Source organism: Phoenix dactylifera, chromosome 17 (genome assembly GCF_009389715.1).
Source record: "Phoenix dactylifera cultivar Barhee BC4 chromosome 17, palm_55x_up_171113_PBpolish2nd_filt_p, whole genome shotgun sequence".
NCBI classification, from domain to species: Eukaryota; Viridiplantae; Streptophyta; class Magnoliopsida; order Arecales; family Arecaceae; genus Phoenix; species Phoenix dactylifera.
Window position 1 is genome coordinate 7,261,297 of NC_052408.1, and position 13,041 is coordinate 7,274,337.

Sequence of the window (13,041 nt, forward strand, 5' to 3'; positions counted from 1 at the left end):
AGCCCACCGTCCACTGTGAGTCTGTGTCTCTGTGAGTCTGTCTCTGTGACACACTGACACTGCGTCACAGTGGACGCCGTCACTGCCCAGCCCACCGTCCTCTGTCAGTCCGTTGGACCGTGAGCATCCAATTTCCCACTGAAATTACTGAATCACTGTCACTGATCCCAATTCCCGGTGAGAATCTAATCCACCGTCCTCCTCTGTTAGCTCCTAAGCTAGTTTACTTTACTAATTAATCTTTTGATCCAATTAATTTTTATTTAGTCATGTTAAATTGATTTTTTTTTGGATCCAAATGTAGGTTGGTTGTGACTTCGGCGGTTTGGCCTCTTCTCGCCGTCGAGTTCGGCACTATTCGGCTTCTTCTCGACACAATTAAGTTCGGCACTACTTGTCGGACCCGAGTTTGTTTTTCTTGACACAATCAAGTTTTTTATATTTTGATTTATTTGTGGTGTTTTTTTAATTGCTTAGTTTGATAATATTATTTATAGATTAAAATGTCTAATAGAAAATATGACTGTGGGTATGAAAAACTCAAAAAAAAAAGAAAAATCGAAAAACTCATTCAATCTCAAAAAGGAGCTCTAGATAGATTTGTTGTTACAAACAAACAAAACACCACATCAAATTCAACTCAGGAATTAGCAACAGAACAGACATCCGAAATGGAGTTAAAAAATGAGATTACTAGTGAAACAATATCTAATGAAGAGCACAATGAAGAATCAGATGGAGATAAGATAAACAAGGAAAAAGATTGTGAAACTAGTTCTATTTCTACAAATTATTATGATCCTGGTCAATGGAAAAATATTGATGCAAAATTTAGAGATCTAATGGTGGAAAGAGGTCCAATTAGAGATTATGATTTTCATTTTCCTAAGGATGAAAATAATAGACACTTCTCTACGATATATTACATTCGTAAGTTACCTAATGGTGAAAAATATGATAGAAGATGGTTAGTGTATTCGAAAGATTTGGATAGAGTATATTATTTTTGTTGTAAATTATTTAATTCAAAGCCTAGCATGAGTCAATTAGTCAATGAAGGAAGTAGAGATTGAAAAAATCTAGGTCTCAAGCTTAAAAGTCATGAAACAACTAATGAACATATCATTAGCATGAATAGGTGGATTGATTTAGAAGTGAGATTGTTAAAAAATAATACAATTGATAAAAGTCTTCAAGAACAAATAAACCAAGAGAAGGATCATTGGAAAAAAGTTCTATTGAGAATTATTGCTGTCGTAAAAAATCTTGCAAAAAATAATTTAGCATTTCGAGGAAAGAATGAAAAGATCTATCAAAGTAATAACGGAAATTTTCTAAGTTTTATTGAAACGATTGCAGAATTTGATCCAGTAATGCAAGAACATATTCGACGCATTCAACATGGTGAAATTCACAATCATTATTTAGGTCATAATATTCAAAATGAATTGATTCAATTATTAGCATCTGAAATTAAAGCTATAATAATTAAAAAGATTAAAGAAGCAAAATACTTTTCTGTAATACTTGATTGCACTCCTGATGCAAGCCATCAGGAACAAATGACCCTAGTTTTAAGATGTACAGATACTTCAACAAGTCCAGTAAAAGTAGAAGAATATTTTTTAGAATTTTTAGAAGTAGATGATACATCTGGAAAGGGTCTTTTTAATGAACTTATAAATATAATAGAAAAACATAAACTTGAGGTTAATGATATAAGAGGACAAGGGTATGACAACGGATCTAATATGAAAGAAAAACATCAAGGTGTACAAAGGAGATTATTAGATATAAATCTTAGAGCGTTTTACACACCATGTGGATGTCATAACTTAAATTTAGTGTTATGTGATATTGCTAACTCATGTCCTAAGGCTATATCTTTTTTTGGAGTGATACAACGAATTTATACCTTATTTTCTTCTTCTACAAAACGATGGAAAATTTTATAAAATAATATATCCACATTAACTCTTAAACCCTTGTCACAAACACGTTGGGAAAGTCGTATTGAAAGTGTCAAAGCAATTAAAAACCAAGCTCCTAAAATAAGAGATGCCTTAGTTCAATTAGCGGAAACTAGTAAAGATCCTAAAACAAAGAGTGAAGCCACATGTTTAGCTACATATGAGATTGAAAATTTTGAATTTTTATTAGGCATGAATATTTGGTACGATATATTGTTTGCTGTTAACTCAGTTAGTAAGATTTTACAATCTGAAGACATGCATATTGATGTTGCTATAGATCAATTAAAAGGTCTTCTTTCTTATTTAAAAAGTTATAGGGGAAATGGATTCATGAATGCTTTGAATTCATCTAAAGAAATTGCAAATGAAATGGAAATAGAACCTATATTTCGTGAAAAACGTGTGATCCGTAGAAAAAAATATTTTGATGAAAATAATGATGATGAGATAACAAGATCAGCTGAAGAATCTTTTAGAATTGATTACTTTTTATATATAGTAGATCAAGCTTTTTCAATTCAAAATAGATTTGAACAATTTACCATATATGAAAATATTTTTGGTTTTTTGTTTAATTTTAGAAAGTTAAAATCTTTGAATGAAGATGATTTGAAAAAGTGTTGTCTTAATCTTGAAAACTTTTTAAAGCATGGTGAATATTCTGATATTGATGGTATTGATCTGTTTTCAGAGTTAAAAATTTTAAAAGAATTTTTACAAACAGAAACTAGTACCCCTATTGATATTTTAAGTTTTATAAAAAAACAGATTCTTTTCCAAATGCATGCATTGCATATAGAATATTATTAACAATACCTGTAACAGTTGCTTCTGCTGAAAGAAGTTTTTCAAAATTAAAATTGATAAAATCTTATTTGCGATCAACTATGTCACAAGAAAGATTAAATGGATTAGCTATATTATCGATTGAAAATAGTATTTTAATGGATCTTGAGTATAAAAGTTTAATTAGTAATTTTGCTTCTCAAAAAGCTAGACGAATTATTTTTAAATAAAAATTTTAAAATATTTTTATATTTATTAAAAAAAATTTATTATTTAAATAATAATAAAAAAGGCCTCTTTTAATGAGTTCGCCTTAGGCCCCCAAATGTATTGGGCTGCCCCTGATCAAAAGCCATCCGAAATGATTCCGACCTTTGGATCGAGAAACCAGGGAGGGAGAGGGAGAGGAAGAAAGAAAGAGAGAAAAATAGAGAGAATAGCAGAAAGCAACAGCAGGCCCAGACAAAAGGCAAAAACCAAAAACTGAAAACAGGTCGGAGGGAATGAGCACAGAAAGCAACAGCAAAAACAAGCGGCTTAGGAAGTAACAGCAGCTACATATTAATGTATGTTTACGTAAGCCTTCATAAGATCTAACTAATATTTGTGGACCATTCTCTATGACTTTAGACCCGGCCAAGTGTCTGCCTCGCTGCAGTCATTTTTTTAACAATATCTCCCGTATGCATTCGTTCTTTGGGCAATTTGCTGGAACATTGTAGCCCAATGTTGATCACTGAAACTAAGCACTCTTGTATCCTGTCTTGTTTAGCGCACCTTTGTTGTATGTCATCGATAATTTCATACTCTTCCTCTCGTATCAACTGCGGATCTACGATGTTCATAATTTGAGTAGGAAAAGCCATCTCAACAAATCGCTGAAGATCTAGACTCTCATTGAAAGCTTCATCAGTGGGTCTCCTTCCCGTAAACATGTCCAAGAGAAGTATTCCATAGCTGTACACATCTCCTTGAGTCGATACTTGGCTTCCCAAACCGTACTCTGATATATGTTTGCACAAAGACAACGGCAAAAACATAGTTAAACATTCAAGATAAATCACTCCACAAACAAAACAAAGAAGTGGATCATTTCTCTATGCCACCGAAAGATTATATTAGAAGCATAAATTCAAATCAAAAGGTAGAAATATGTTGTACTATAATGAATGAACCAGATTAGCCTATCTGTCTTTAGCTGCTCATTATTAGTCTATATTAGCCTACGTAGGAAGAAACTGAGAAGTAGAAACATTTGTGCATGGATTCTCACCTGGAGCGATGTATCCAACCGATCCTTTTATCGCCGCCAAGCTTGTAGATATGGAGAATGAGTTAGTAGATTCAGAGAGAAACTTCGCCAGCCCGAAGTCACTCACACGGGCGGTCATGTCCCCGTCCAGAAGAATGTTGCTTGGCTTGAGATCACAATGCACGATTGGCACTGGGCTGTGATGATGAAGGTAATCCAGTGCAGAAGCCACGTCGATGGCTATGCTCACTCTCTGTTCTAAAATCAAATTCCTCGTCGCGCATTGCTCATTTACTTCCGGATGCAGCCATCGTTCCAAGCTACCATTCTCCATAAATTCAAGAACCAGTGCTTTGAAATCATTACCTCTAAAATCAACACTAGAGCATGCAGTTATGATTTTGACCAGGTTCCGGTGTCGGATTCTTCTCAAGGCCTCACATTCAGCAATGAAACTCCTTGAAGCTCCCTGCTGCTGAAGGTTCAGTATCTTTACGGCAACCATCTTTATATGATCCCAATCCATGACCCCTTTATATACAGAACCGAAACTCCCAACACCAATCAGATTTGCTGAAGAGAACCCATCAGTTGCTCTGACCAATTCGGCATAAGAGACTCTAACATGTTCTGTCCTCATGGCCGCCATGGACGAACATCTCGTTCTTGTCTTTCGAGTCCGGTAAAGTAACACGAAGAAGAGAATCAGAGTCACACCTAGAACTCCACTGGAAACTGCGATGATCACCACCAAAATAGCAGCTTTGTGTTTTTTCCCATGGGGTTGGGTAGAGGGGCAGGGTGGCAGGTGCAGTTCATGGATTCCACCACAGATCTTTCGATTTCCAATAAGTGAAAATGCGCTCATATTTGTGAAGACCCCACCTAGCGGAACCTCGCCTTCAAGGTTGTTGAAAGAGAGATTCAGAAACTGGAGGGAGTGAAACATTTGGAGATATTCTGGTATATGCCCCGACAGTTTGTTGCTTGAGAGGTCCAGAAATTGAAGGCCCTTTAGATTGCCCAACGATGTCGGGATGATCCCCTCAAAAAAATTACCACTCATGTTAAGGTTTACGAGGACCACGCATTTGCCAATGCTATCAGGGATTTCGCCATACAATCTGTTGTCAGAAACATCGAGGATATTGACATTTATCAGGTTGCCAATTTCTGAAGGTAAGAACCCTTGTAATGTGTTGTGTGATACGTCTAAGAGTTCGGATAGAGAAGACAGGCTAAGAATCTCCATGGGTATAGGGCCTGTAAGCTGATTGTAGGAGAGTTCTAAATACTGCAAGTTCTTGCAGTTTCCAAGGTGGGTTGGAATGCTTCCGCTCAATATGTTTGCTCCCAGAGAGAACCACACTACAAGAAAATACATATTCAGCAACTATGATTCTAGTCGCCGAATAACCATATTTAGTCGCCGAAACCTTTTCGCGACTAGCATACCCTTCGTCGCCGAACCCTAGTCACTGAAAGATTTTGGCGACCAATATTGTGTAGTCACCTAAGGTACACCAACAACGACCAATGTTTGGTTGCCGAAGAAAATTTTCAGCGACCAAATCTGTTGTCGCTAATTTCAACGTCGACCAAATAGTTGGTCGTGGAAGGTTTATCTTCCGCTACCAAAAAAATAGTCACTGAATGTCTATCTTCCCCCACCAATAGTTTGATCGCAGAATGTATTGGAATGCATTGGCAACAAACATTTTTTGGTGGCAGAAAGTATTAACCTGTATTTAATTAACAATTCAAATTATAAGCTTAATATTTATTTTTGGGCTCGTTCCAAATCCTGTACAACCAACACAGTCTATCCAATATCCATATTGCACAATACATTTGCTCATCCAAATAGAAATATATACAATGTTCGAGAATCCATAATCATTCATTATAAATATCATTATCTATAAGTCTAAAGTCAAGCATACCTATTAACCATACATCACAATGTTTCATCCATACCATATGTTAAGGTGATAATCATCACCAAACACATCAAAATGTAAATTAAAAATTCCAAAATATCTGATCTTGCTATTCATCCAAACAACCATCATGTAGACAAAAATATTCTTATACCAAAAACTGGATTCTGCTTGTAGACAACTCCACCATGATCATCTGAACAAAAGCTATCCATGTACCAAAAACTAGATTTCACATGCTCAAAACTCCATCATGTATCTGAGAAAGCAAAAACGAAAACACAATCAATAACCACATGTGAAAAATAAGAAACTAAAATTCAAATATAAATTCACAATGACATTTCGCTTAATTTGGTCAAAATCTCTAAATAACCTACGTAATATAAATGAGAATACATACCAACGAGTATTTGTACCACCAGTTGAATACATGGCCCCATCATGATGGATAGATGACTTGTGCGTTTGGATCTTTTCCTTTAAGATCTCTGTCACCAAACTTGTAAGATGTGCAATTTGCTTATGTTCTTCCTCTCGCTCTTTTCTTTCCTCCTCATGCTCTTTCTTCTCCTACTCCAATTGCCTCCGCAGCTCCTCACGCTCCATCTTCATCTCTTCCATCTCAGCTTTAAGTTTCTGCAACTCCCCAACATGATCTTGTGACACACGACTAGGTGTGGAAGAAGATGAAGAGGGCTTCGGCCCAACCCCAAATCCAAGAATGTATCTCTTCCTTTTTCCAAGTGCCTGCTTAGACATCTCCTCTAATGTTAATTGCACACCAGATTGGGAAGATTCTTCTCGCAAGCTCGATATTTTTGACTGTCAATGCAAAGGTAACAACAGAATTAAATGTATATAACCTTGCAAAAGTAGAAACTAATTTAAATAATTATTGAGATTTTAGATACCTACTCCAAAAAACAAACCAAATTCAGTAGTTAAAGATTAGCAACAGCCACATACCAATAAAATGTAGATTACACCAAGTTGTGATTCAAAAGTCAATTGTGTGGGTGTAAAGGAATTATACCATTTGCAGATCACGACCACCAGAAGTGCTTTCCACAAGATGCGGACGGGCACGAACATCATATATGATAGGTCTCTCAAACCAAGGGGTAATTAAATGAGTCCCTTCAGGGTAAACCTGCATATAATCTCTATTTAGATATTGTATCCAAAATTATAAACACAAAGTCCACTACAACCATTCAGTGTCAACCAGGGGATAATAAAATTCACTTATTGATGGTGACTTTTCACTTCTAGGAGAGCAATAAAGATAAATTTTGCAGCTCCACTAAAAAAACAGATACAGACTGAATGATTTTATGGTATATTTATGATGCGATGATATTCAACTGAATGCTCATATAGCACATTTTTTGTGCAAAGCTCATCATGCACAGAAAATTTATCCAATTCATCTCTTTCAAAAATGGTTTTTGATAATTTACAAACAAAGAGGCATATTTAAGAGTGGAAAAGATAAAGCAAGGGTTCACCATTGGAAACCTGAAGCTCTGCACCCATCACAACACGGCCACTGCTCAGTATCTCTCCCTCCTGCCACATCCCACAGTTTTCAATTATCAGGAAGCTGCAATCGACAATATAATGAATCCACCACAACTAAAAAATTCCAAAGAAGAAATCAAATACATCAGAAGAAGAAAAAAAATCAACTATTTCTGCCCAGTCCCCGAGGCAACTGCAGTGAGATTGCAATAAGAACCTCAATCCCCCCAAATTATCAAAATCTTGCCTTATAAACAAACAAATCAAGAACCGAACCAAGATTACCTCAGGTTCGGGAGACAAGGCGTTCTCATCGTGGGCGTAATCCACTATGACCAGCGACCCTCTCCTCATCCTCTGCACATCCACAGGATCGGAAAAAGAAGTCGGTGGCGCCACCGGCGGAGGTGGAGAAGGAGAAGTCAAGGGAAAGGGCGAAGACTGCTGAAACAGACGGAACGGCGGCGGCGTAGGGCTCCGGGCGACAGGGCACTTTAGGGTTTTGTAATCTGCGCCTTCGTCGGGAAAGAGAGGAGATCGAGCACCTAGGGAGGGAGAACAGCTCTCTATGGCAGGATACGAGGACGGGGAGATACCGTTGTTCTTCAATCCGCCATCGGCGTCGGCGCGGCCCCCGGCTCCGGCGTGGGCCTCGGGCTCCTGTTTGTCGTCGTCCTCCTCCTCATCGTTGTACATGGAGAGAAGAGCGATGCCTCCGGCCTCCGCCGCCATGATCGCTGCTTCGAGATCGCGGCGTTTCGACAGGACCTCGTGGTGGTAGACGGAGGGCGGGCGGCAGATGGGCGACAAGAAGAGAGCCGCTGCAAGTTCTGAAAAACGATATGGATGCGCCCTGATCCAAAGAGTGCAAATCTTGGGCCGACCGGTTGAAATTCCTGGGGATCCTGGGCTCGGCCCACTTTCATCTTTTTCCCGCCGTAGAGATTTCTATTGTCATGTTTTTGTTTTTCCCATTAGCAATCAGGACTTCACATGGCTTTTAGATTTCTTGGAAAAAAGAGTATATCTCCAAATCATTTAAATTTAAAATTAGAAAATGGATTTGTTAAAAGATATGGATTTCTTCGAATCAAGAGAGTATGTCCAAACCATTTAAATCTAAAATTAGAAAACGGATTTGTAGTATTCAAAATTAATAATAATTTGTATAGTTGGCAAAGAAAAAGATAGAAAATTGAACATACTATTTGATATTTATTGACAAATATTATTCGTAAAATATTTTTCATAGAATGTTTTATGAAAAACTAAAGGTATTTTACTTCGTAAATTTGATGGACAAAAATCTAATCTCGATTTAGAATATTATATAAACTAGCTTTTGACTTTCTGGTATATCAAATACACATTATAGTTGCATGAATCATAGGTTTGGATCAACTAAAGAACCAAGCTAGATCGAAACTGATGTTTACAAGGAGATCAAAGTATTTAAATCATGCTACTTAGCTTGTATCTAGCTTGTATCTTGTTCAAACTGAAAAAAAACATGGCAAGTTCAATTTATGTTGGCAAAAAAAAGCTGAGAGTACCAATTTAAAACTAATAACTCTGCTAGCGGCTCATTGGATTTGGGACCAAAACCTTTGGCTTTGATATTCTGCATCCAGGTTGGGTTTTGAATTTTCTTCTCTTTTTTTTTGAAGTTAGAAATTAGCATCTTACAGGGGCTAGTACAACATCTTTCGGTTTTACGGAAACCTTCCACTACCAAAAGTTTGGTCACTAAAAAACTCAAACTTTCTGCCCAATTTTTTCATCGAAAAAAGACGCCATTTGTAAAAGTTTTTCTGGACTAAATTTTTTTTAGTTGCTGGAGGTGAACCTTTAAGGACCAAAATTTAGTCGCCAAAAGTTTTACCTCCAGCCCACGCGAAATATTGGACTTGTGCCAACTTGGTATTGCGTTTCTGCGACCAAATATGCATTTAGTCGGTGTAGGACAATTATTCAGTAACTAACAAGAATGTGGGTCGCAGATAGCCTTATTTTCAGCGACCAAACTTTAGTCGCCAAACGTTTTACCTCCACCCCGCCAACTTGATTTTTGATTTTCCGCGACCAAATATGCATTTAGTCGGCGTAGGACAGTTATTCAGTAACTAACAAGAATGTGGGTCGCAGATAGCCTTATTTTCAGCGACCAAACTTTAGTCGCCAAACGTTTTACCTCCACCCCGCCAACTTGGTTTTGATTTTCCGCGACCAAATATGCATTTAGTCGGTGTAGGACAATCATTCAGTAACCAACAAAGATGTTGGTCGCAAATAGCTTTATTTGCAGCGACCACTATTCATTTAGTCGCCAAAAGTGTTCGCTGAAAGTGTATTTTCTTGTAGTGCCAATTCAATCGACTAATGTTTCCCATTGAAGGAGGAATTTGGCCGGAGAAATTGTTGTAAGACATATCCAGTAAATGCAGTGCATTAAGATTTCCAAGAGAGGCAGCAATGTTACCAGTGAGAAGGTTTGCATTCATGTAAAGTACAGCCAGGTTTTTCAGATTCCCTATATCTGAAGGCAGGCTTCCAGATATCTGGTTTTGCGAAAAATCGAGGATCTGGATATCTGTGGAGAGGTTGGAAATGGAATTGGGTAAGACACCAGAGAGGTTATTGTTGGCGATCGCAAGTAATCTCAATTTGCTGCAGTTGGTTAGAGCAGTGAGGAAGCTCCAATCGTCGGCCTCCTTGGCTGCTAGTTGGTTCCCGGAAAGTTCCAGGACCGACAGGTTCTGTAAGGTTCCAAGGTTACGAGGGATTTTTCCATGGAGATTGTTCATTTCGAACTGTATGCTAAGCAGTCCAGAAGCATTGGATAATGAAGAAGGGATAAGTCCGGTGAAGTGATTGCCAATCATCTCCAGATTTAAGAGGTGGGGAAGAGTACTACCTATGTTAGATGGGATGGTCCCTCCGAGACTGTTGAGCCCCACACTCAAGACAAGGATGCTTGAGAGATTGTAGAGACAGGGAGGAATCATGCCTGATAATTGGTTGGCTTCTACATCGAAGACAGCAAGGGAGGGCAGACGGCATAAGGAAGATGGAATGCCCCCCGACAGAGCGTTGCTTTGAAGATTAAAAATGGTGACGGAGGTCAGGTTCGCTACCCAAGGTGGGATGCCGCCCGTAATCATGTTTTGCGACAGGTCGAGGTTGTCCAAAGAGGAGAGGTTGGCCAAAGATGTTGGCATGGCTCCCGTAAGACTATTCGTTTTGAGGACCAAGTCAATGAGCCGAGGAAGTGATCCCAACTCATGGGGCACTTGTCCGCTGAGGAGGTTGTCACCCAAGTGAATCCAACTCAGATGTCTGCAGTTACCAACACTGGATGGAATTTGTCCTTGTAGAGAATTTACGCTTAGGTTGAGAAGTCGCAGTCGATGCAAATGGCCGAGCTCTTGAGGGATGGATCCGTTGAGTTTGTTCTCTTGGAGACTCAGTCTTCTGAGGAAGGTGAGGTTGGCTACGGATGGTGATATGGTTCCGGCAAGGCCAAGGGAGTGTAAGTCCAAAGCAATGACCCTTTCAGGGTGCCGACTACCACAGGTGACGCCTTGCCACCGGCAGAAATGAAGCGACTTGTTGTCCTAAGAGGACAGAGCCCCATATGGATCATCATATATACTGGACCTGAATGAAATGAGAGCCAAGTGGTCGCTTACGCTTTTGTTGTTGTTGCCCGCCAAGGAGGTAGTAGTGCTGGTGGTGACAGCAGGAGATTGGGGATATGAGAGCACGAAAGGACACAAGAGTAGAAGTGTTGCACGCATGAGAGAGGACCACCAAGAGCATTCCCTCTGTGAGTTGGATAGATATCCCATGAGCGCTACTTGGAAGTCGAGAGGAAAACAATGAACAATATAGCTTGGCGGAGGCTTTGGATGACCTTCCAAGAGCATGCAGGCTTTATAGCTAGTCGGATTTCTTGGCTGGGTGATATCTGGAGGAGTCTCCATTTAGTGCCGACTCTTGGGTGGTGGGTCTCAAGAGAAGAAACTAAGGTTTGTTTGGTTGGGTACGTTAGATTATGAGATAATCTGACAATTTCTAAAAATTATTTATCCATAATGTGTGGGAGCTGATAAGCCCTTAAGAGATCGAAGCTGGTTTTCTTTCAAGACTTGTTACCCATTCGTCGAGTATCAACATCAGGCTGACTGGTATTGACTGGAAAGTTGGAGCACCCGAAACAAGCGTGTGGAAGGCGTTTTTTTCATTGTTCCGCCGCTGAACAAGACTCGGTACTTCCCTTCCGGGCCACATCGCAGAAGAATTCCTGAACTACTGTTTGCGGGCGGGCAGCGGTGCAACATGAGTGCAAATCTTAGTTGCCTGGGAAGTGAAGGGATGTTAATCTTCTTGATTAAGATATGCATGTCTTGCACGGAGGACTGCCTCAGTCATAGCAGAAAAGATTGAAGGAAGACTGAAACAAATGGAGAATGATCTAGATGCGGACTTGATCAAGTCTGAGAAGGACATTAGCGTTGTCGTCTTGGACACGCGTCGGAGTCAGATTTGTCATTTTCAACAATTTGACCGGCTGATATTATTATTTTAACGTTCTATACGCTGTGAAACCTCAAAAGGACGCTATCCCCTTCCCTACGTTTCAACGATTTGAGCCGTTGATATCGGTCTCACACAACGACGACTGCCCGCACGAAATTCACACGTGGCAACGGTCTAGAACGTTGAACAGTCAGCTGAACCCACTCGCAAACACCCGGAAATTGTTGCTTTTCATGTGGTGCAACAATACTCGTAATGCTTTCCCAATATGAATTCTGTAAGTGTATTGTGCATTACAGAGTATAGATATTTCTACACTGCTCACAATTAAACCATGATAGGAGGAGTTATTGGAAGCTAGCACTCGATCTCCCTATCAAGATAATTTGCAAGATCCAAATAATACAAGAATTTCTTGTTGGTGCAGCTTTCCAAAAGTCAAAAGCAAATTCAACTTCAATCCTACTAAAGGCTTTTCTATAGGTGAGATTCCCACTAAAAGAGTTCGATCCCCATTGATATCTAGTGGTACTTTCTTCTACAACTCAAATTGCAATGATCATTTTGGGCAAGAATTTCCTGTCCAGTTATATTACACTTAAAACCATTAGACGCATATCTTGCATTTGAGAACTTTAAGTATAAGCCTCTAAGTACGTAGAACAAAGACCCTAGCCTTCTTCTTGTTCTTCTTCTTCCTCCTCCTCCCCTTCTCTTTTTTCTGCGTCTCTATAACCTCTTCTTCCTTCTTCCTCTTTTGTTTTTCCTTCTTCTCCTCTTTCCCTGCAGTTGTGCTGCATCAATATGCCTTGTTATGACAAATGCAAAGCTTCTCTTCTATGTGCCCTACTATGGGACACTCCAAACTATAGTAGATATCATGAAATTTCCTTGGGACCATGACTTCAAAGATTCTTGTAACAGCAGTTCAATTATGTTGGGAGATGATCCACAGGACTGTTTAATATGCTGCAATACTTCCATCCAATATTAAATACTGACGGAATTTTTTGTATATGGAATAAGC

The 13,041-nt window shown here is 39.0% G+C and overlaps 4 protein-coding genes across 5 annotated transcripts; 1 reads left to right on the forward strand and 3 right to left on the reverse strand.

The window, feature by feature from the left end:
- Nucleotides 1-571: 571 nt before the first annotated feature.
- Nucleotides 572-2,388, forward strand: LOC120104314. Its single transcript, XM_039115236.1, has one exon. The coding sequence runs from the start codon at nucleotides 1,131-1,133 to the stop codon at nucleotides 1,953-1,955; it is 825 nt and encodes a 274-aa protein (XP_038971164.1). The 5' UTR covers nucleotides 572-1,130; the 3' UTR covers nucleotides 1,956-2,388.
- Nucleotides 2,389-3,303: 915 nt separating this feature from the next.
- Nucleotides 3,304-5,263, reverse strand: LOC120104352 (probable LRR receptor-like serine/threonine-protein kinase At3g47570). The gene has a single exon (XM_039115275.1). The coding sequence runs from the start codon at nucleotides 5,261-5,263 to the stop codon at nucleotides 3,983-3,985; it is 1,281 nt and encodes a 426-aa protein (XP_038971203.1). The 3' UTR covers nucleotides 3,304-3,982.
- A 629-nt stretch (nucleotides 5,264-5,892) lies between these two features.
- LOC103708713 lies at nucleotides 5,893-8,311 on the reverse strand. Of its 2 annotated transcripts, XM_039114823.1 has the most exons (5): nucleotides 7,761-8,311; nucleotides 7,463-7,523; nucleotides 6,988-7,104; nucleotides 6,355-6,776; nucleotides 5,893-6,210 (listed from the first exon to the last, which is right to left on the reverse strand). In XM_039114823.1, exons 1-3 carry the CDS (start codon nucleotides 8,205-8,207, stop codon nucleotides 7,094-7,096), a joined length of 519 nt encoding a protein of 172 aa, XP_038970751.1. In that variant the 5' UTR covers nucleotides 8,208-8,311; the 3' UTR covers nucleotides 5,893-6,210; nucleotides 6,355-6,776; nucleotides 6,988-7,093. The 2 variants fall into 2 exon arrangements, with proteins under 2 accessions (XP_038970751.1, XP_038970750.1); XM_039114822.1 differs by having other exon boundaries at nucleotides 6,355-7,104.
- A 1,479-nt stretch (nucleotides 8,312-9,790) lies between these two features.
- Nucleotides 9,791-10,693, reverse strand: LOC120104353 (receptor kinase-like protein Xa21). The gene has a single exon (XM_039115276.1). The coding sequence runs from the start codon at nucleotides 10,691-10,693 to the stop codon at nucleotides 9,791-9,793; it is 903 nt and encodes a 300-aa protein (XP_038971204.1).
- Between the last annotated feature and the right edge of the window lie 2,348 nt (nucleotides 10,694-13,041).